A 22,811-nucleotide genomic window follows, 5' to 3' on the forward strand; every position below is an offset into this window, starting at 1 on the left:
TCATATTTAATGTTTAAAACAATTTTTGTTTTACACACAGTAAATACATGGATTTTACATGAATCATTTTTTGTAATGATTATAAGTAGAAACAGATTTTGTATGTTTCCATGACATCAGCTCTTTTCAACAGGTCAGTGTATCATTGCACTACCCTGCATGTCCACTAGATGTCAGAGTAACATCAGAAACAACTGGATGGGATGTGTCCACTGTGGTTGTTTTAGAAACTGTCTCTTCCTTCATAACTGGCATCAAAGATCATAAAACCAAACACAAAGGTTTTTTTTCATTTAAATATAAATAAATATATCGGCTGATGTCATGTAAAGGATGATTAAGTCTGCGTTTGGAAGAGACGGTTGGGTTTAGATGGATCAACGAAACACCGTCACACACGACACCACTGTTCACGTCCTGTGTGCAAACAATAGTTTTCTTTCATCTCTGACGCTGAAGATGTGTCGAGTGCTTCAGTGTTTTATTTCAACCGGTCAAACTGGTCTCGTCAAAATAGTTCCTTTACTCTAAGTCGAGTGTTTCGGCTGTTTTGAATGAGCTTTATTGCCAATACAGAATACAGTAGAAAACTCAGTGGAACTGCCCTTTTTTGAGCCGCTGTCCAACCTTGAACTTTTAGCCCCAGGAACTTCTCAGGGTCCAGAGTTCCTGGGACCTAGAGTAAGGAGTGCAGCTCCACAGAGTTTGTAAAAAACAGTAATTGGATCGACTGTTTTTTCTTCTCTCTCACTGTTTGACATTTCATAACTTTGCGCCACAGGTGTCAAATTTAAGTAGCTCCGCGGCGACGCGAGACAAATCCTAAAGAGATGTCACAATCAGGGAGGAATTAACGATTTCAATCCCGTCACTTTCGTCCGTACGCTTCAAATATTAGAATGCCGGCAATGTACAGAGGACATGTTTGCATACTAAACGATGATTATCATTCACTGAGTTTTCTCTCTGTGTGTCTGTCTCTCTTTCCAAGGTCCAGGCTCTCCCCAGTAATAATACATGAAGGGCTCCTCTCCCTCATCCATTAATCAGCAGGGAAGCTGAGGTAAAGGAGCGCTGATCTTTGGCCTTCGCACACATGCACACACACTCACCTATCATCAATAATTGAGGGGATATTAATGCAGATAAATAATTAATCTTTTGGAGGATCTCCAACGGGTCCTAATGAGAAGTGGGGGACAAATTGCTCCTCAGTCTTATTACGTCGCGCTGAGAAGTTTGTGAAAGCTTAAGGTGATGACAAACGGGCCCCGCCGAGCGACTGGCAAATTGAATCGATGCAGACGCGTTAGACTAAATTAGCCATCGCTCTCCTGCTGCACAACGTTGCTTTGAAATATGTATTTAAAGAAATTGGGCTCTGTATAGAAATGTCGACCCTAATTAGCAAACGTTGGTGTTATAAAACTGTCCCTGTGGGCTTGTTAGCACGATAGCATTTAGCTCAAAGCGTGTGCTTTGTGTTTGATTATTAGTTTTATTTCGTAACCAGGGCATCTTATCAAATTATGGTAAAGTATATTTTCAGAGCGAAGCTCAAATGTCTGCACCAGGCAGTGATTGTTATCTTCTTGACGGAGACTAGAGACTAGAGACGATGTAGTGAAGCTACATGTGGCTGCGGCTCAGGAGGTGGAGTCGGTCGTCCACCGACCCAAAGGTCCGCGGTTCAATCCCAGCTTCCCCCAGTCCGCATGCCGATGTGTCCTGGGGCAAGACACTCCACCCTAAGTGGCCTCTGGCAGTGTATGAATGTGACGTGTACTGTAAAGTGCATTGAGTGGTCAATTGGACCAGAGCAGTGCCATATAAATATCGTCCATTTACCATGACGATTATTACGTCATTTAGAAAATTCCGAAAATTCCACATCTCTGTCCGTCTTCATAAGCGTCATCTGTGTTTTTGTGTGACTCTTTAAACACAAGTGACACTCGTCAAAAACATCCTGCAGCGTATGCAGCGCGCGCGCGCGTGTGTGTGTGTGTGTGCGTGTGTGTGTGCGTGTGTGTGTGTGTGTGTGCTTGTCCTAATCAGGCATGCTGCCTGGGGCCACTCTAACCTTTCAGTCGACTCTCTGAGGATGGTCTCTCTCATCTGGCATCCTCGGCCCGTCACTGTCACCAGCCGGAGGAGAGATGAAAGATATAGTCTTCACTGGCCTTGTTACAATAAGAGCCACCTGCTCCAATGACTTATTTCTTTAACCTTTGCTCCCTTTATATTCACAAACTGACAGATCGCATGACGTGGGATTTGAAAGCGTCCTCATGAGACACGGCGATAAATTAATGATACGTCGGATAAGATATTATCGGATTTGAAAGCTGGCAGATGAGGGACATTTTGTTTCCACAGTTCGAGTAATCCACAGGAAACGACAATCGAGCAAAAGTGATTTTATGGAGGGTTTCAAACCAGGGAGGAGGTGAACGGCGGTGAACGGCGGAAGCATTTGATTGGCTCTGAAAGTCGTGTGTGTCATGACAAGCGAGGAAGGAAACGGGACGTGAATAATGACAATGTGAGGGGGCGAGAGAAAGTGGAGGAGGGAGAGGAGGATGATGGTCGACGGGATTAGGGATCAAGTGTGTGTGTGTGTGTGTGTGTGAGAATGTGTGTGTGAGTGAAATTGATCTCCGCATAGTCTCCTTTAGCCTCTCGTTATGGCCCGTCGCTGAGAACAAGACGACGATGTGTCTCTGACAGTTGGGCTGTTTTTCCGCCTGCCTGCAAATCAACTGTGCGGATGACAGATGGAAAATACATGTCCTCACAAAGATAGAAACATAATTGGCTTTGTCTTGCAAGAGTTAATCTGGGATTTAAGGTTTTAAAAAAAAATCTAAATCTGGGATGCTACATGGTGAAGTTTGACGGACACAAAATTAGACTTTTATAGCTACAATAATGTCTTCATATAGATTTATCTTGCTATTTAAAGATGTCGGTACATTCATATTTCAATATTTTTCACCCATCTCTTCAGCAACATCATGAAACAGTGCAAATTCCAGGTCCTTCTTAAAGCCTTTAATAATCATATTACACTTACATTAGTACTTATTGCTTCAGGATTGAATATAATACATGTCTGTAAAGTTATGGGATGCTCCTCCGTCTCTCTCTCTGTTATTTTGGCCAATACAAGCGTGTTAGAGCTGCGGCTAATTATTGTTTTAATTAAAGATTAATCTGCTGTTTGTTTTCCTGATTAGGTTCCTAATTGTTTGCCATCACAATCTCCCACAGTGCGACATATTCAGTTATCTTGTTTGGTCCCAAACACCCAAAGACGATTAGTTTAAGGACAGAGAAATAGTCACATTTAAAAAGTAGAGTTTGACCATAAATGATGCTGGTGACTGATAATGGATAAAAATCAATGTACTCATTGATTCATTTATTCATTATTTGACAGACGATGAGTTCATGAAGCAGGAAATTGTTTTCTTATTCTCCGAATGATCTCAACCCCGGAGTTTAAACCCTTTAAGGGGTAAATCTGCCTTTTGTTTTTTCCTTCTCCATCATTAACCTCCATGTTCCTCAACCTCAATGTTTTTCTTTTTCATTCTTCCTTCGCTTCTCTCCGTTTCCCTCGTTTGTCCGATTCAAACCACCGAGGGAGATTTTCAACGCTCACACCGACAGATGAAGTGACTCAGCACTTGGCTGAATCGTTACTAAACATATGAATGGAAATACTCAGAATAACATCCCGCAGTTTCCTTACTATTGTTATCTTTTGAGCTGTATATCATTTATAGGTTCACGTCAGAGACGTTTACAACAGACAAAATGAGACATAAGACACAATAAATGTGCATCAGCTCCAAAGATTTGACATTTATTAGACGTGAAGCAGTTTTGTTTTTTCGTTTTTCATCTTCCCATTTGGGACTAAAACATTGACCATTGAATTTCTGGATCTCTATAAGCGATATTGTTGTGTTCCCACAGCGAGTGATGTGCCGGAGCTGTGTCTCTCCCAGACGCAGTGACTCCCTGGAGCCTCAGCTGGTTTTCCCGGCGTCCTCACTGCGTCAACCACTGTTCACTCAGCATGTGGCTCCTCCATGAACCAAGTGAGAAATACAAGACACTGATATTAATTCAGCTGAAAAGAGAAATGACAGTAACTGGCCTTTCACCCTCTCTGCCGCTTTCCCTCCACTTTTCCCCTCTTTAAATTTTCCTCATGTCACGGCGGCATTTGCATCTCAGACATGAACGTGGATCAATCATCGCAGGGAGGGGAAGAACGGGCCGGGGTGTTAAAATGTCCCGATGATTGGCTGCCTGTGCCGAGAGCTTTGTCATCTGCACTTTCTCACGGCGACACACGGCCATCGCGCTCTCGCTGGAATCAGACGTCCGGGCAGTGGGCTCGTCTGCTCAGGCCGTTTAAACTCTATTGTACGAGTAGACCCACAGGATTTAATTAGAAAAAAGTCGTAGTTAATGAAGGTGGCAGCTGCAGCCGTCAAAATACACACACACACACACACACACACACACACTCACACACACACTCACACACTCACAGACACTCACACACACACACACACACACACACACACTCACACACACACTCACACACACACACACACACACACTCACACAAACACACACTCTCACACACACACACACACACACACACACACACACACACTTTCACACTCTCACACACACACACACTCACACTCACACTCACACACACTCATACTCACACACACACACGCACACACACACACACACACACACACACACACACACTCGCTCACTCAGAGTTCAGCGACACACTGCCTGGTGACATGCTATCATTACTCCAGCATGATGCCTGTTGCTCAGCTGCCTGTCAAGCTAGATCCCCCTGAACACAAATAAGTGTGTGTTTGTTTGTGTGTGTGTGTGTGTGTGTGTGAGGCTTTGTCCTACTTATCTCGTCCATCAGAACATTTCACCACTCTCTCTGTCAGTCAGCGATTCCTCACTGTCACCCAGACTAGGGGGATGGAGCAGCGCGATCATCCATCGCACTGTAATATGTGTGTGTGTGTGTGTGTGTGTGTGTGTGTGTGTGTGAGTGTGTCAGAGTGTGTGTGAGCATCTGTCTCGCAGCCTCTGACACATACTGCTGCTGATGTCTCAGTTGGTGTCAGCGGCTCCACTTTTCATCCTAAATGCGTCTGCAGCCGAGAGCCTTTGCTCGACCGTCGTGATCTTTAAACAGTGGCGCTGGTGACATCATCACATCACATCGCACCCTGTTCACATTCCTCAAAACCTCCCTGAACAATAGCGGCTCCTTTGTGCCGTAAACCGAGTCGTCATTTTTCCTCGACAACCGCGTTCCAGTGGCCAAGAGAATAATATCGTGGAACAAGACTTCCAGGCGATGGTGGGATTTTTTCCATCGCCTTCACACTGTGCAATCAGCTTTAACGTCACAATTTAGTTTAAGCAAATATGTTTCTATTTCTGCTGTAAACCCCTGCAGTTATCTTACACTTCAAAATATCCTCTCAGAGACGACTCCCTCATAAATATGGACCCAGTCCTTTATTGTTTTCATCTTATTCTTATCTTAGATGATGAAGACAGTAGAAGCGTCTCTAGTATCTACAACCAAGTCCAGTTACTATATATGCTCACAACTTGTACATTTTTGTAATAAAAGTGTGACGACAACTGTCTCCCAGTTGTTGATTTTTTCTTCTTTCTTCCCGGAGCAGCTGAAGAACAACACACTCCGTCCTGGGGAGGACAGACTTAGTTCGTAGGCTGCAGGGGAAGAATCCGCCTGCACCTTAATAGAGGGTTATCTAACCAGACATGCTAATATTTGTTTTACATGATTTCCATTTAAATTGACAGGAGGGGTGTGTAAACAGCTGTTTTTGTGTGTTCCTGAGGGGATGAGCAAGAGGAAAATAAAGCACACACACACACACACACACACACACACACACAACAGCCATCATCTTAATGAAGGCTTACAGCAATATTTGAGTCTGGTACAGCATTCCCAGATCTTAGGACAAGTTAATCAGAAGTGAAACAGAGGAGCCGGCAGCCACGGACTCGCAGCCAGTTTAACTCTGAGAATATCTAAGATGACGTCTCGGAGCCTTAACGCTTCATATTTATCGTCACCACACCTGACAGGCAATGATATATTGCTGTATTGCCTAAAAGAAAAGCATTCATTTCCTAAATATTGGTTATAGCAGTGACATGCATTGCAAAAATGTTCCTTTTACAGAAGGTCCATACTCTGGATTTTGTGGATTGTGGATATGGATTTGTTTGCGTGTGATGTAATCAATATAATTAAATGTGAGGAACACGATGTAGTTTTAAAAAAAAGAGAGATATAGAGCCACAGTGGTTTTCAGTCCACCTCACTGGACGCCGGAGAGCAAAATGTCGTCCACGGCTCACTGACTGAAAAGGACTGCGAGCTACAGTGGAGCAAAGGACATTTCATCCGGAACCTGTAGGACACGAGACACGAGACACGAGACACGTTCAGATGGATTCCAGGCTGATTGCTCACAGAAAACATGGAGCTCTGACGTGAACAACAAACGTCTGAAATCATGAACGACAACTGTCCCGATGACTCTGAAAGCCTCTTCTGTTCCTCTAACTTCCCCCCGTGCATGTTTCACACAGACATGTTCACACGGTGCAAACTTTTTGTCAAACAATATTTATTGGCATATATGAGAGCAAAATATATCAATGATTCTGTATCATTCGGTGACATCCATCTGAAAGTTTCGTTTTGCTGTTATTTGGGTCATTATACGACGACACGGCCGAACGCACCACGATTCTTCTCGCTGTCGCCACCAAGGTACAAGGTCAGAACTTTTGGAATCTCACTGATCCAGTCGAGGAAATTTGGGGATAAAAAGATTCAAAATCAAATTGGAGAGTGTGGCCCGGGAGGTAGAGCGGATCGTGATGGTTCGATCCCTGGCTCCTAGGGTCCCTGGGCCAGACACTGAACCCCTGATGACTCGTAGTTTTAAGCGCTGTGAGTGGTTGATAAGACAAAGAAAGTGCTTTATAATTACAGTCCATGTACAATTCATTTGTTTACCATTACTGGGCTTTTAAAATAAACACGTAACATCATATTTCTTTGACATGGATGTGTCATAAAGGCCAGGAAGGTGGCACAAAGAAAAACAATCCAGGGTCTGTAAAATCCAGTAAATGCCGAGCTAACCGCTGTCATGCTAATTAGCATCTAGCACGTGTCAGTCACATTAACTTCTGTCTGTTGTCTCTACACTTGAATGTTTACTCCCCCTCACATTCAGTTTTCTCAGCTTTCTACGACATTTCATCTAAATAAGATCAACAGCAGAGAGGGGACACGCTGCTCTTAGCTAGCTAGCTTCATAATTGTCGGTCAAGCTTTTTAGCGTAGTTGCTAATGGGACATTAAGCCACATAGAATTCCGAAAGAACATTTGCACTATTGACTTGTGTTTCGTTAATATTGATACTCTCTCTTTTGTGTTGAAGTTTGAGAGGTGAAACTGCAGCTGCATTAGCTACAGCATGCTAGCTTCCTCCATTTTGGACCCCTTCATCTCTCTGTTCTAAAGATGGCTTGTTTTGGATTAAAGCTGCAAATGAGTGGATTCAAATTGAGCTTGGTGTAAAATTTAGCTTCAAGTCTGTATTTGAATCCAGTAATTGTGCAGAGTCCATTGAAATGAATTGATATTGCAGTTGACCTTTAAGGCCAAACACCGATCTGACTTTCGCTCAATTCCTTCATTTAGGATCAAAACATTTCAGCCCAGTGTACTGTACCTGTGAGCCTGTAAGCAGCCAGAAGGTCTTCACTTTAATTCAAAGGAACTTAAATAACATGGTATTACATATTCACTGATGACAGCAGTCCACTGTTGAACCAAATCAGATACAAATAGAAACAATATCTCACTAAATCAGTGGTCGTTAAACGTTTCCTCTGACACCCCCCCCCCCCCCCCCCCCCCCCCCCCCCCACCTGTCTTCAAAAGAAGAGAAACATATTTAGACCACATACTTTACTGGAAACAATTTTCAGTTCACTGTCCATGGACGTGCAGCGGCGGGTTTAGTCGGGGTACAAGATGAAGCCGGAGAAGGTGCTGTACTTGTTGTTGTTGCCCCCGTGAGCTTTGCCGCCGTCCAGTTTGACGTAGACCTCGTCTCCAGAGTCCAAGTGCAGCACGGCACTGTTGCTGGCGTAGTCGTAGTTCTGGTCTGCGTCCTGAGCTATGGCACTGGCCCGAACCTGGAGGGAACAAGGGGACACGACTCCCTGCAGTGAGCATTCGTTGAACGCAACAGAAATAGAAAGTGAGAAGGAAAGTTCATGTAGACCTCAGGGGCAAAGTGAAGCAGCAGTAGATTTTGGTTTGTCCTACATGACTAACTCAAATTAAATTAAATTCAAATGGATTAAATTACAACAGCAGCTTTGAATAGAATAAAAATAAATGTTGACTTAATCTCTCATCTGCGTCTGAATGTCTGCACCTATAACAAACAGTGACAGGGACAGATGAGACTCATGTCTGACTCCTCATCCTGCAGCCGGAGCTGGAGACACTCATCCAAACGGAATTTACGCATGAGCGCCACTGACAATCAGAGCATTCATACGATGTTGGATTGGACCAGAAATATCGCTGATGTTACTCTGAGTTCATTAAAGATATGAATAATACCAATATGCAGTTATATGACGCGCGTTAAGGCGAAAAAGTCGATCAAGCCCGAGGAGGCTGCTGTGCGCTTTTTGTGCGTAAAATGCGTATTTGGACTTACATTGACTGAACTCAAACAATGACACAAGTGGAACTGGTCGGTATTATTCGGTTTCAGTACCTGTCCGTTTTTGCACAAGTCGGCCCACATGCTGGTTCCGTCTCCCCCCCGCATCAGCACGTGGTAGGTGAAGAAATAGATCCCGGACACATGGCAGGTGAACTTCCCGGTGCTCGAGTCGTAGTGGTTCCCCAAGTTTGTAATCACGTCGTCAAACTTTAACACCTCGTATCCCTCATGCGGATTCTTCAGACCGACGTAGAACGCGATCTTGAAGCTGTTGGTCGTGGAGTTCACACCGTCGGTGTCTGCGGTCTCTGCCCCCGCAGCTCCGGTTATCACGGGGAAAGCGAGTTTACTGTTGCCGCGCTGTCCCGGCGGCCCCCTCGGCCCCGGAGGTCCCGGTTCTCCCGGCGGGCCCCTTGGTCCCGGTCTCCCCGGTCTCCCCGGGTCCCCGCGACTGCCTTGCGCCATCGGCGGCTGCGGGGCGACATCATTGAGGTTCTGGATCACCTCCATGGCGGTGGCACCTCCCGGTTTGGGGGTGTACGGGTCGCAAACCATCCGACAGGTGCCCATCATCTCGTAGTAATGAGCGGAGGTCTCGGGGGTGCGGAGCAGCAGTATCGGGACAGCGACGACCAGAGCCAGCAAGACCATCGCGACGGCGGTCACCAGAAAGAGCACCGACCACTTCCTCCGCACGGGTCGGGGACAGATGGACGATAGAAAATCCGTGGAGCCGCCCTGGGGGGGAATCGTGACGGAGGACAGGGGCCTTTCAGCACGATAAAAAACAAAGGGTGAAGTTAATTGAAGTGCGCATCCCTCGGTCCAGACCAGCTGTGGTGGCTCCGAGCCCCTGGGCAGCGGCTGTGACCGGGGAGCGGGGGCGCGTCTGGGCTGGATGGAACGGAGCGCGCGTCCAGCTGCGTCCGGCTGTCCAAGGTAGAAGTGATGAGACCGGAAAACAGAGCTTACAGCCTACAAGTTAAAACGATAGCCTGCAGAGGAGCTGGCATATAGAGAAATAGAAGAGTGTAAAGAATGTTCGACAGTTTCTTCGCAGTGGTGTTATTTCATATTTGTGATGCGTAAATCATCTGAATACCTCTTCTACCACTGCCTCAGACGAACGACCTAACTGTTATTAGACGTAAGAAGAAAAGAATCACCATCTATATCAATCGGGCTTTTATTTTCCACACTGTCAACAGGAAGCACGCTCGTTGGTTCTGATTGACTTGACAATATGATCTTGGCAAAGCCGGTGCGTAAAGTAGAAGTCTGCTTGTGTCACATATGTCTGCCCATCTCTGCAATGTTTATTCAACACAGCCCTCGATGGTTTAATATGATTCAGCGGGAAAAAAACACTCATGTAGAAAAACATCTCGCTCCTATACGTTGGAAGTGTCAATCCATGCATATATACATATCCTTAAAATGCCACATGATTGCATATTTATTTTACATAAATCTCCACGGTATAGAGACGTTTATGTAGGTTTCTTATGAGTGGAATACATTAGGACCAGAATTTATTCCTCCATTCCCCTTTGGATATAAACGGTTTCAGACACAGATCCATAAATTCTTCAGTTATAAAAATGTGGATTTATATCCAACTCTAACCCATGTGACAAATTATAAATCAGTGATAGAATCATTATATTTTTCTTCACTTATCTGACATGCATCAGTTTCTGTAAAAGCTTTCAGATGATTGTCCCGACTTGTCTCTGTATGACTGCAACCAAATATAAATATGAAGAAACAATGAATTAAAGACGTCAACTATTTTATTATCAACATTATTATTATTAATCAGAGTTATAGTCCGATTCAGCAGCTGAATACGTGGCTGAATATTTGACTATAGGACCAATGCAGGGTCTTTTCAAAGTCAGAACCAAATGGCTGAGGGCAGGATCACTTCTGGTGACATCAACTGACCAGCTGCGTTGGTCACTACGCACTAACATACACAGAGTCTGGAGGCGGAGGGAGGGGGGAGATAATATATACTGGGAATGGACCAGAGATGTCTGAACTCTGTCGACACCTCCAGCCCCGAGCTCCCCGGCTGCAGGGACATATTTGATGTCTTGTTTCACCAAGTGCAGCGCCACAGGCCTTGAATTCAGATTCTCCAACCAATTAAAATTCTTGCCGTGTGCAAGAAATCATTACTCTATTGCATACAGATGTGTCTTAAATGCCCCTTTTTTCTCCATGAGGCCACAAAGCACTTGTTCTCCGCTGAATAAGACTCATATTAATGCCTGAGAAGAGTTCGAGCTTGTTTGAAACACTCGATGAAGACGGCCCGTGCTCATTGAAAATAAAAGCATCTATAGATTTTGTCCTTTTGAAAAAAATTCCCCCAAAGGACCAGAAATACTTGAAACCCCTGGGGCTGGGAGCTAAAGCACCTGGAATTGGTGCAGAGGCTCCACATCTACAACAGAGGCTTTAGAGCTCAAGGCAACGTGTAGAAATCTTCAGAGGCCGCACACCAGGCTTAGCTGAAGCCCCCCCCCCCCAACGCCACCACCGCTCTCTGAGCAATTTCTACTTGTGCTCAGCTCAGATTTAACCCCCAAGAACATGGCTGCAGCCGGGTCTGAAGGTGAGACGGGGCACGAGCAGACATGAGGAAAAATGAAAATCGAGGATAGGATGTGGAAATATCCTGTCATGTTTGAGATTTCATTTCTAAAATATATATATACATATATATCTACAGCTCCCTGAAATGAACAATGCAACAATCCTCTGCGAAATAAAACACCCTAAAAATAAGTATGCAGAGCGGCACATGGAGCACATTACTCTCCTGCACGGCTGCAGAAATGACCTTTACTCGGGATTAGTACAGTGAACTGCATCTTTAGGCGATGGCGAGCCATGCACGGCACACTGTCCACACTGCGCACTGGAGCTGTTGAGATCCTCCTGCCCTGCGGCGCAGCAGGGTTTCTAGTAACCACTGCACGATAGTGATGCACATGGACCATATGGTGAGAGACGTGAGTCAGTCCGTCGTTAGCTGGCCTCAGACTTTCATCTGAATGTAAGGAGAGGACGTCTTCCTGTGCCGTTGTTTGGTGGATGTTCAAGAAAGAGAACAAGAAGCTCAAAGTGCAGCCATTCAAGAATGGAAGAGAAGGTTTTAAAGATTTTAAAGATATAATCCATGGTCAGATTTACATGTAACTGTAAGTTACTTGGAGCTCGCTGTCAAATACATGTGGAGTAAAAAGTACAATAGTTCCTTCTCGTATGTAGTTCAGTAGAAAGTCGCGGAGGAGAATACCTGAGAATTGTATTTAAATACCGTGATTGAATGTAATCAGTTATGCTCCAACACGTTGAGCTGTCATGGCCGCCTTGAAGAAAGTGATGACAACCCTCTAATTACTTCTCCGATAAACATCTGCCCCAAGGTCGCCAGAGAGAGGACGAGAATCCCCTTCATTTCGTTAGTTTTGTGGTCAGCGAAACAGCATTTCATTATTTAAAATGTCACAGGGCGTTACTGTAAATCCACGCGGAAACCTTTTCACTGAACAAACAACAAGACGGCGGACGGGAACTTGCAACATCAGCTCCTGTCTCCGCATGTGACCCTAATCCCGTGACGGAGGGCGGCGGCGGCGACACCTCTGCCCTCGGACAGATGTCTCGGTCCATGTAACGTTTTGACAGTGACGTCCTGACAGTCGTTAACGCAGCTGTACTGTACCTGTCCACCGCGCCTAGCTGTGTATGACCTTGCCACAGTATTTCACATCCAACCCATTTACACACTGTGAATCAGGATTGAACAGACCGAGGCCTCTTCAGCTTCTTGATGTTGCTTTGTTTGTTATTTACAAGTCTCTGATTTGTGGGTTAATTTCATTCTATTAACTTTTTATTTTATTTTAAAGAGAGCAACAAGCTGGACTCTGTCCCCACGTGGATCAGAATGACTTCAGCTGATTTCACTACACCAGTAATCAATACCTATCAATTAGGAAACTCAAAATCACATATGCATTTCAAGGACACAGACATGGCAGAGAGAGGGTGAACGAGAAAGGGGAGGAGAGCATGCATTTGGTGTGTGTGTGTGTGTGTGTGTGTGTGTTTGTGTGTGTGTGTGTGTGTGTGTGTGTGTCTGTGTGTGTGTGTGTGTGTCTGTGTGTGTGTGTGTGTGTGTGGTTGTGAATACATGTCTGCGTGTGGTGACACTGCTGCAGCACTGTGAGCCGGGGGACGTTCAACCTTTAGCGAGTGGCAAAGGCAGACGTGATGAAGTCATGTTGACAGGGCGTAACCCGCAGTCAGACATGTTTTTAGCACAATTTTTCGCTTTGGCTTTTTCATTCCAATCCCAAGGGCCGGCTCATAAAACACACCACACCACCACACCACCACATCAGGGATCCAGGGGAAGAAAAGAAATGGAATCTACAAATTAATATATCTAGTCACAATGCCAGCGGTGGTTTTGGAGACGGAGCTAAAACTCTTGTTATGCTAAAGAGTCTGCAGCCATGCTAGCAGCTGTGTGAGGCTACACTTTGAGCTAAATGCTAACATGCTCACAACAAGCTGGTGTTGGCGTAACAGTGGCTCATGAGCATTGAATAAGCTAAAAAAAAAAACGACAAAACAAATGTCAGCCTAAAATTTCATGGCGATTCATCATCACCACACACCAGTTCCTTTAATTTGTGCGGTGCCACAGGGCACAAATATATACAGAACTGTTAACACTGTATATATTATTTCTATTTCTTCTATTTCTTTGCATGTTTACTCATTTATTCCTTTTTTGTGATGTTTCTTCTCATTTGCTGCTCTCTCTCGCCAATATTTTCTTCTTCCTGCTACATTTATAATCTATATTTTCTTTTTCCTTCTATTTTCATAATCTATATCTTCTTCTTCCTGCTACTTTAATAATCTATATCTTCTTCTTCCTTCTATGTTAATAATCTATATTTTCTTCTTCCTTCTATTTTAATAATCTATATCTTCTTCTTCCTGCTACTATAATAATTAGTATTTTCTTCTTGCTCTCATGTGTTTGAATTTTTTTGTGCTTTATCTTCTGTACACACGTTGGGGGCGTGTCCAGGGCGGGGCTTTGGGCGGTTGCGTCACCTTATCAGGAAGAAGAAGCGCAGTCGTTGGCCACCGAGCGGAGACGCGCGCGGTGAGTAGTCTCAAGTAAACAAGTTAAACTCCGTCGCTTTCAGTGTCAACAGGAGCTAACTTATGAAATGTAAGATGCTGTTTCACCCTCATGTCGCTCTGTGGTCGCTGGTGTCGCGCTGCGCGTGAAGGAAGAGAACTTTGTTCGCGAATGAAGTTCGCGCGCGCCAAGCCAAGGACACACGAGTGAACAGGAAGTCGCTCTGGATTTCTGTCGATTTAAAGTTTGGTCTCATGCCAATCCAGTTTAAAGACCGGCAGAGCAAAACGGGAGCGTGTTTCTGAAGCGTGGAGGTTTTCTGCTGAATTCGGTACTATATTTTTTTATACATATGAATATCAAAGGAGCACTTTTATAAAACTCCTTTATGAGTCTCTCCTCTGCTGGTGAGTTCACGACTGACTAGTTTAAATGTGTATCCATAAAGTTATGTAATGTCCAAAGTTACTGTGTTTGGTCCCAGTGTAAACTCTGTTATAGGATGAAGAGGACATGTCAGCTGAGACAGATAGTGAGAATACTATTTCCTAAACTTTAACTATTGTTTTTTTTTTATTTCAGGCTCCATGTTGGATGAAACATAACCGTCCAGACTGAACCAGCAGTTTTCAATAAGTAAATGACAGTGAGATTTTAACATAACCGTAGAAAACAGTAGATGAATTATGTAAATGATAATAATAACAATCTGAACTTGTCCCTGCAGCGTTGTCAGTGCATTATGCCTGATGACATGGCGAGGCCTTTGGTCCGAGGAGGAGGAGGCTCCAGGCACCTCGAAGCCTCCCTGTCCGAGCCCGGCGCTCCGGTGGTCGGCATCCTGGGTACGGGCGACTTCTCCCGCTCGCTGGCCAGAAGGCTCGTGGCCTCCGGCTACCAAGTGGTGGTGGGCAGTCGAAACCCAAAGCGCCTGTCGGCCCTGTTCCCCGAGGAGGCCGAGGTGACTGACACACACACACACACACACACACACACACACACACACACACACACACACACACACACAAACACACACACACACATTTATACTCAACATGTAATTGCTGTTTTTGTTCCTCCACTTATTGTTTATAATTATGTTTTCACCCAGACTTTTCCCACCAGCGATAATAAGTGTTGTCATTATCCAGAATGCAGACCGAATAGATAATCGCAGTGGGAACAGAACGAAGCTTTTAATCCATCTTTCTTATATTTTCAATTCAAAATATTTATGTTTCAATGCGTGCTAGGGCTGCCACTAACGATCCTTTTTTATTACCTATTCATCTGCTGATTATTTTCTTAATTAGTCGATTAGTTGATGATGTTTTGTTTTGTCCACAAACCAAAGATATTCAGTTTACTGTCATAGAGGAAAGAAGTTTGACTTTCTTTCATTAAAAACTACTCAATCGAGTAGTTGATTATCTAAACAGCTGGTGGTTGGTTTAGTAGTCAATTACTACTACTAATAATGATAATAAATGTTTGACAGACTCAACAAAAGTTGCCAAAAATAGGACTTAAATAATTATTGTTGTGAATGTTTCTTTGATTATTACAATGTGTTTCCAACATGCATCCCGTCCTCTTCACGTACAACATCTCCTGAGCATTTCCGTCCTTGTCTTCCAGGTGATGTCCCAGTTGGAGGCAGCCGGTCACGCCGACCTGGTGTTTGTCGCCGTGTTCCCCGAGCACCACTCCACGCTGTCGCAGTTGAAGCCGGCGCTGGCGGGGAAGACGCTGGTGGACGTCAGCAATGGTTTGCAGATCAACCGGGATGGGCCCTCCAATGCCCAACAGCTGGCCGATCTGTTTCCAGAGAGTTTTGTGGTCAAAGGGTTTAACACCATTTCAGCCTGGACGCTCCAGACGGGCCCTCGGGATGGGAGCAGACAGGTGGGACGCGTCATAGAGGTCCAGTGATGTGAAATCAAATGTGTTTGGGGAAAAACAAGATTCAGGGAGTTCAGGGGATAAAAGAATTTAGTGATGACCTCTGAACTTTGTTTTTCTTTATCTTTCCTCTTCAGGTTTTCCTCTGCAGTGACCATCACAAGGCCAAGAGCGCAGTGACGCAGCTCTGTCGCAGGATGGGCTTCGTCCCCGTCGACATGGGCTTCCTCTCCTCGTCTCTTGAGATCGAAAACATCCCCTTCTATCTGTTTCCCTCCTGGCACATTCCCATCCTCTGCACCCTGGCCCTGTTCATCTTTTTCTACCTGTACAACTTCACCCGTGACGTCCTGCATCCCTACATCACAGAAAGGAAGAGTGTTTTCTACAAAATGCCCATCGAAACGGTCAATGTCACGCTTCCCTCCGTGGCCTTGGTGATGTTGGCGCTGGTCTACCTGCCCGGTCTCTCTGCTTCTTACCTCCAGCTGTGGCGAGGCACAAAGTACAGTCTCTTCCCCAACTGGCTGGACCGCTGGCTGACCAGGAGGAAGCAGTTTGGACTGTGTAGCTTCCTGTGTGCAGTTCTTCATGCCGTCTACAGCCTGAGTCTTCCCATGAGAAAGTCTGCTCGCTACAAACTGCTCACCGCCGCTTTTAAACAGGTGAGAGGACGAAGTGGACGAGTGCCGACGTGGTGGTCATTTTCATCTGCAATCTGTGTTTTCTTACAGTCTGGACAGCTGCTTCTCTTTGGTAGCATGATATTAGCATGAAGTAGCATGACATAGTCCACATTGTCAGCTCACGTACTTTTGAAACTCGTATCAGTAACTCCTATGCAACTCCACATCCGCTTCGAATGAAGTTGACCTGCGATGTAGCTCAAGGTTCAATGTTGGGCCTGATTCTATTCTCTATTTTTATTTTGGTCCCCTTTGCGTCGCAATTGGTAATCATGATATAGAAGCTTATTTTTTACACGGGCGACACGTGGTGCAGTGGTCTCCTCCACAGTGAGAAGGTTCTGCCCTCGAATCTTACGGCTAGCTGACGTGTGTCCACATAAATTGAATCTGGGTACTATTGTTGTGCTTTCATCAGCCCAGTTTTATACCTACACCTTGATTATTTTACTAACATGTGTAGTTCATCCTGAACGGATCTTAATCTCCCCTGGACTCACTGTTGTGTTCGTGGTTCAGGTGAAGCAGGGGGTGGAGGACTCGTGGGTGGACGAGGAGGTGTGGCGGATGGAGTTGTACCTCTCCGTGGGCATCATGGCTCTCGGGCTGCTCTCCCTGCTGGCTGTCACGTCGCTGCCGTCGGTGGCCAACGCTGTCAACTGGAGGGAGTTCAGCTTCATTCAGGTACACACTCCGCTCGACACGGTGACGGACAGGTGTCAGGCCGATGTGTAGACACACTGTGTCGTCCTGCAGCTGCCCCAGATTTATGCTGTGGCAGAGACTTCAGGAGAGCTGTGACTCACACTTCTTCCTCTCTTCTTCGTCTTCCTCTCCCTCTCCTCGGTCTCGAGGTCCGTCTGAACTGGGTTTTTTCCCGCTTTCATCTTCCTGTAATCCCGTGACAGTCAGATTAGTCATGTGCCGAGACCATACGTGATGGAAAGCAGCTTTCTACCCGGCATTACTACACTTTACTCCCCACAGCTGCAGGACGTGTGTGTTCATGAGGGTATTATAATCTACATGCATATTTGTTTTGTTTATACAAATATATATCTGTGTGTGTGTGTGTGTGTGAGTGAGAGAAGGAGAGAGAGAGGTAGATGTAATTGTTCTGTCCCCTTCAAAACCAAACCTTCTTTTGGAAAACATGTCCACATATTTGGGAACTGACCTGTTAACGATAATTGATATAAATCAAAATATTTTTTTAGTTTGCAATGTAATTTGCTAATGCCTTCACCAGAACAGGTGGTTGTATATTACATTTAGGACCGTGATGGAAAGAAAATATAAAAGTAATTTCTTTCCTTCTGATTCCTCTCAAAATATAGTGATGTATTATGGCTTCTAAATTATGATTTAATGTTTTAGGCTTTCCATCAATACAGTAGTACTTTTCTATGTTTACTCCTAGTGATGTAAGTGAGAGAGGGAGAAGTAGATGTTCACAGTTTAACTTTGAGTTATTATATTGTTTTTATTCCTCATCAGAAAGACAAGTAATTTATTTGTAAACTCCAAACCCTTTTTTAATTTCCCCTAAAAATGTTTCTGACTCAAAAGGCCAAAATAGTGATAAAACACATTCCCATCATATGACAAGTTTTACTTTACAGAAATGGAAAAAATGCGCAGCAGGTTAGTTTTAATCCCTAATCTCAGACCTAAAGAGAAAGTTGGTGACCCAAGTTTTCCTGGTTCACAGACGTGTCAGATAAAACTGGTACATTTTTGTAATCTTGTTCAAGTCCACAAAAAAATAAGAACTAAAAAACAAACTCCCGCCTGCCTGTTGCTGGGGACACGATGTTATTAACGTCTGGGTCTCTCCCCTCCTGCAGTCCACTCTAGGTTACGGTGCCTTGTTCATGGCCACCCTCCACACACTCCTCTTCGGCTGGGACCGAGCCTTCAGCTGGGACCAGTACAGGTTCTACCTGCCCCCCACCTTCCTGCTGGTGCTGATCCTCCCGCTCGGGGCTCTGCTGGGCCGCCTGGCTCTCGTCCTGCCCTGCGTGGCGCTGCGGCTCCGGCAGATCCGCCGCGGCTGGGAGCGGAGCCAGTACATCCGCTTCACCCTGACGGACGGAGGCTGCCACGACAGGCTGGAGGACGCCAGCGCCGTGTGAGGGATAGTAGATGATAGGTAGATGATGAATCATTTATACATTTACAAGCTGGTTTCTGTAGCCGGATTTTCACAGATTAGCTGGTAGTTTACCAATCGAGCGGTTGGCCTTGATGCACTATGCTTTGTGATTATGACTGTTCACGTCACTGTCCTAATTCTTTTGACTTATGTCCCGTCAATACTCTGGAGTTTGTTTCAACCCAGGACTAAAGGAGAGTTTTAGTTTCTGGCCTAATTTATTCATCTCACTGTTGAACCTGCTGAAGAATTTATCAGTGGAGCAGCGCAGCTGCTTAATAATAAGATTTCTTCACTCGTGTATTCTCAAACTTTTATTTTTCAGCTTGCACCTTCAACACATCCCGTGGTCCACTTTTTGTCCAAATCCAGATTTGAACAGGTTTCATATTATTTCTTGTCAGTGTGTAGTTTTTTTACACAACAAATTTAAATTTCTCTCATATTTAAATCAAACTGTTATGGACTGTACATAAAAAAAACAACCCCAGCGTTATTCATATTTTCTTTGGACTTTCCCTGTGAACTGCAGCCCTTCTTGACAATTTATCAAAAATGATATAAACAATATTAAGATGGAATGGAAGTCCTTCAGCAAATTACAACATTTGTACCATTTTCACACCATTTCCTTTACAGACCCTCACTCAAGTGTTATTCAGTCCCAGAGTCTGAAGCTGTTTTTTTATTTTTTATTTTATTTAACATATCACTTTTTATTTATTTTCATTGTGTTGTACTAATCTCAACCGTGTTTTTGCCAAAGATGATCGTGTCACCTGATGGATGTTTTTCTGAGTCTAAATTAAAATGTTACATTAGTGTCTATTACCACCAAAATGTGAATGTAAAGATTTCAACAGGATGATTCTAGAAAGTGGAATAAAGCACTTTTATCTACAATTTTTCACTCAATATTTTTCCCTCTGGGTCTTGAGAAACAGTTTAGTAGTGGTAGTGGTTTATTACACATAAATCTTTCATTTTTATAGATTTGACTGTTGTGAAGCCACCACATATTCTAAAATGTGGATGCTGCCATCTTGTGGCGATCAGTAATATTTCCTTTGTCACTCCAAGTTTAAATTGTTCTTATCTTTTATATGCATTAAGAAATAGGAGACACAGTTTGATGCAGCTCTATCAATACATCAGTTCTCAAAAATCCTCGTGGTTTGTTATTAAATGTATGTAAAGAGATTTTGATGTTTGACTGAAAGTAAGCTTGATAGTCGCTGTTTTCTGTATGAATGCATCCATGATTTCCAGTCAGAGGCGAGTTCCGCCCCACAGTTCTCGGAGGCCAGGAACCTTTCGAGGTATGTCAGTATCTGAGCAATGACTTCTTACATCAAAGGTTTAATTTGTATTTCAAATATTTGCACTTTGTGTAAGGCAGACATTGAAACCACAGAGCATCTCGTCTTCTCCTGTAGACTAACGAGGACCTTGGATGACTCATAATCATTAACCTTTTTCTTATATTATAAAATGTGGTCTTCAAATGGAGAACAAGGAAATTAGAATTTTGGAATATTAATCGAATTTTCTCGTTAATTTTTTTCATACACAAATGTTGCGTCCTTTAAAAAACAAACATTTATTGCCATTCTACACTGATCCAATACCAGAGCATTAAGAATTGACCTATAAAATATATTATATAACAGCTGTGTTACTAACCCATGTAGGAAGTCGTGATTACTGCATTTGTTGTTAGAATAGAACTCATTTTGAAAGTCATTACTGAAAGAGAACATAAATAAATTTATGAATAAATAATTCATTTTTCTAAAACTCAATGTTCAGCCACAGTTTAGAAAATTAAAAAACCTTTACTCTGTATATTGACATTTCCGCTAGCTCTGGCTAATGCTACACTACCGGAAATGACTTCTTCTTCGCCTCTCTATAGACAGTACTCGCTCATGGGGGAGTAACAGCGCAACTGCTGCTTTGGAGCAGCGAAGAAGAAGTCATTTCCGGTAAAAGTAAGCATTAGCCTATAACATATGTGGAGGCAGCGCCGGATGTAGCATTTCCTATAGAAGTGGACGGCGCCGCCATTTTCCATCCGGTAGCCAGTTCTCCTGATAGACCCATCCGGTTGCGAGACGCGGACAACGTCCGTCCAGGTGAAGTCGGACAAACCGCTGACAGGTGACGAGTCTTCGGGAAGCACGGGCGCGTGTGTGACATCATGATTGTGAGTACGACCCCCGCTCATCCCGTCCGATTGTGACGCCTGGATCGGTGAAGTTTCTCTCTCTCCCCAACAGGAAACCTTTGAGAAAGCAGCGCATGAGGCGACGGTGCTGAAGCAGCGACCCGGCAAAGACGAGATGTCTGCGCTGTACGGCTTCTACAAGCAGGCGACGGTGGGCGACGTCAACATCGGTGAGTGTGACACGCATCACCAGTATTAGTATGATTATGATTAATATTCAATCTGGCAGTAGAAGTTCCGGGGAGACGTCTCGAACCGATCGCACCAGAAGTTGGGTGGAGTCGAGACTGAAATCAGGTCGGACGAGTTTGTGGGTGAAACCAACACTGATGAGTTCACGGCGAGGCCACGTGTTTCTTTTCATTTGCTTCTTATCGTTTACATTTTTTATTTGACAGATTTAACTTAATACAGTTACAGATTTGTAATATGGTATTATATAACTACACATTCATCACGAGTCAGGGTCCGCCTGCTCAGAGGTGGACTGTCTATTAACGCAAGAACGAGTTTGACAACTTTGACTTACTTTGTGGATTAGAAGTTGCAGCTGTAAAATGTTTGAATTATCTTCACCACAGTGAACCTCAACAGTTACATGCTGCAAATATATTAATGCAATATTCCACTAATATATAATATTCAGGGTCATGGCCAGGATGAAAACAAAAACACTTATTACTAATCCTTAAAACGCCACCTGTAATGCCATCGCCATATTTAATCCACTAAATTAAGGTTTAAATACATTTTAAAGTGTTTTATAATCTCAATGTTCTGCTGGAGAAAAATGTTTAATCATTTATTTACATATTCATTGATCAAATTAAAAGTAAACAAAAAATGCTGGAATTGTCCTTAAATTAATTATGATGTAGGTTTTTAATTCTAAAATGTAAAGTTATTCCCTCAACCCCAAATTACTTTAAATCCCAAATTCATAGATCATGTCAGGACGTGACCTCAGTGACCTGAGATCAGTCATGAAGACAATTATACGTACTGTTACTTTAAAGTATATTTTGCTAATATTACTCAGATGATACAGTACTTTTACTTGTGGTGGAGTTTTCTTTTTTGCAGCAGCGAAAAATCTATTTTGTTGTTGTCGAGTTGCTTGACAGTTTGAATTAGTTATTGATGGTTGACTTTACATCCACAGATCGTCCGGGGTTTCTGGACTTCATCGGAAGAGGAAAATGGGACGCATGGAACGAGAAGAAAGGTAAAAAAAATGATATTAAATAATGAGTTACATGTCAAACAGATGTAGTTTTAACAAAGATGATGTTTCAACGAAGCAAAAATTGGCACACATTGAAAAAATTGTGACTTTTAGTTATTTACTTTCTGTTTTTTGAATCAACAGGCATGTCCAAAGAGGACGCCATGGCCGCCTACGTTGATGTGGTGGAGAAGCTAAAGGAAAAATATGGAATGGAGACTCAATGACACTGTTGTAGTTCCACTGTGAAAGCTTCATTGGGAACTACAGACCGGAGTTCGCCCTTTAGTTTCTCCCCCCGCTTCTACGATCAGTGGCACCTTGTTCAAATGTGTAAAGTCATAATGTGGGATTGGAGGAGAAGCTGATGGAATCCAGCCTCCACTTTTCTCTGCCAAATGTTTCCTCTATTATTAACCTACTTCTCAAAGAGCAAATACAGTCTATATTTTGATATTCAAACAGTGTCAGAGCATCTTTATACAGAACTGCCTGTGAAAAATAAAGACTTAATCTGTGGACCTCACATGAAAACATTTTCTCTCCGGCAAAGAAAAAAACTT

General features: G+C 43.8%; 3 protein-coding genes and 1 long non-coding RNA gene across 7 annotated transcripts in view; 3 read left to right on the plus strand and 1 right to left on the minus strand.

The window, feature by feature from the left end:
• LOC118309733 overlaps positions 1–4,584 on the plus strand; it is a 101,505-nt gene extending 96,921 nt beyond the window's left edge. Inside the window, exons 4-6 of one of the 2 annotated variants that reach the window (XR_007029905.1) lie at positions 992–1,063; positions 3,985–4,109; positions 4,249–4,584. This is a non-coding gene — a long non-coding RNA (uncharacterized LOC118309733). Of the gene's footprint in view, positions 1–991; positions 1,064–3,984 lie in introns of both variants that reach the window. The other variant, XR_004793577.2, reaches the window with a different exon arrangement.
• A 3,489-nt stretch (positions 4,585–8,073) lies between these two features.
• c1ql2 (complement component 1, q subcomponent-like 2) lies at positions 8,074–9,799 on the minus strand. The gene is made up of 2 exons (XM_035632059.2): positions 8,926–9,799; positions 8,074–8,329 (listed from the first exon to the last, which is right to left on the minus strand). The coding sequence occupies exons 1-2, from the start codon at positions 9,523–9,525 to the stop codon at positions 8,150–8,152; spliced, it is 780 nt and encodes a 259-aa protein (XP_035487952.1). The 5' UTR covers positions 9,526–9,799; the 3' UTR covers positions 8,074–8,149.
• Positions 9,800–13,990: 4,191 nt separating this feature from the next.
• On the plus strand, positions 13,991–19,699 carry steap3 (STEAP family member 3, metalloreductase). Of its 3 annotated transcripts, none has more exons than XM_035631710.2 (7): positions 13,991–14,074; positions 14,636–14,689; positions 14,781–15,014; positions 15,692–15,958; positions 16,093–16,620; positions 17,161–17,325; positions 18,489–19,699. In XM_035631710.2, exons 3-7 carry the CDS (start codon positions 14,796–14,798, stop codon positions 18,774–18,776), a joined length of 1,467 nt encoding a protein of 488 aa, XP_035487603.1. In that variant the 5' UTR covers positions 13,991–14,074; positions 14,636–14,689; positions 14,781–14,795; the 3' UTR covers positions 18,777–19,699. The 3 variants fall into 3 exon arrangements, with proteins under 3 accessions (XP_035487603.1, XP_035487612.1, XP_035487617.1); XM_035631719.2 differs by lacking the exon at positions 13,991–14,074 and adding an exon at positions 14,081–14,460; XM_035631724.2 differs by lacking the exon at positions 13,991–14,074 and adding an exon at positions 14,081–14,384.
• Positions 19,700–20,793: 1,094 nt separating this feature from the next.
• Positions 20,794–22,774, plus strand: dbi (diazepam binding inhibitor (GABA receptor modulator, acyl-CoA binding protein)). The gene is made up of 4 exons (XM_035632123.2): positions 20,794–21,002; positions 21,076–21,193; positions 22,186–22,248; positions 22,393–22,774. Exons 1-4 carry the CDS (start codon positions 20,997–20,999, stop codon positions 22,473–22,475), a joined length of 270 nt encoding a protein of 89 aa, XP_035488016.1. The 5' UTR covers positions 20,794–20,996; the 3' UTR covers positions 22,476–22,774.
• The last annotated feature ends 37 nt before the right edge of the window (positions 22,775–22,811 follow it).

This window comes from Scophthalmus maximus, chromosome 1, assembly GCF_022379125.1.
Source record: "Scophthalmus maximus strain ysfricsl-2021 chromosome 1, ASM2237912v1, whole genome shotgun sequence".
Lineage (NCBI taxonomy): Eukaryota > Metazoa > Chordata > Actinopteri > Pleuronectiformes > Scophthalmidae > Scophthalmus > Scophthalmus maximus.

What these genes read in the sequence shown, in the direction of transcription:
- c1ql2 (XM_035632059.2), bottom strand. Translation starts at nt 9,525, where the DNA reads ATGGTCTTGCTGGCTCTGGTCGTCGCTGTCCCGATACTGCTGCTCCGC. An exon ending in ACTTGTGCAAAAACGGACAG is followed by an intron (nt 8,330 to 8,925) that starts GTACTGAAACCG and finishes TGTTCCCTCCAG; the next exon opens with GTTCGGGCCAGTGCCATAGC.
- dbi (XM_035632123.2), top strand. An exon ending in GGTGGGCGACGTCAACATCG is followed by an intron (nt 21,194 to 22,185) that starts GTGAGTGTGACA and finishes TTACATCCACAG; the next exon opens with ATCGTCCGGGGTTTCTGGAC. An exon ending in CGCATGGAACGAGAAGAAAG is followed by an intron (nt 22,249 to 22,392) that starts GTAAAAAAAATG and finishes TTGAATCAACAG; the next exon opens with GCATGTCCAAAGAGGACGCC.
- steap3 (XM_035631710.2), top strand. Translation starts at nt 14,796, where the DNA reads ATGCCTGATGACATGGCGAGGCCTTTGGTCCGAGGAGGAGGAGGCTCC. An exon ending in CTCGGGATGGGAGCAGACAG is followed by an intron (nt 15,959 to 16,092) that starts GTGGGACGCGTC and finishes TTTCCTCTTCAG; the next exon opens with GTTTTCCTCTGCAGTGACCA. An exon ending in GGGAGTTCAGCTTCATTCAG is followed by an intron (nt 17,326 to 18,488) that starts GTACACACTCCG and finishes CCCCTCCTGCAG; the next exon opens with TCCACTCTAGGTTACGGTGC.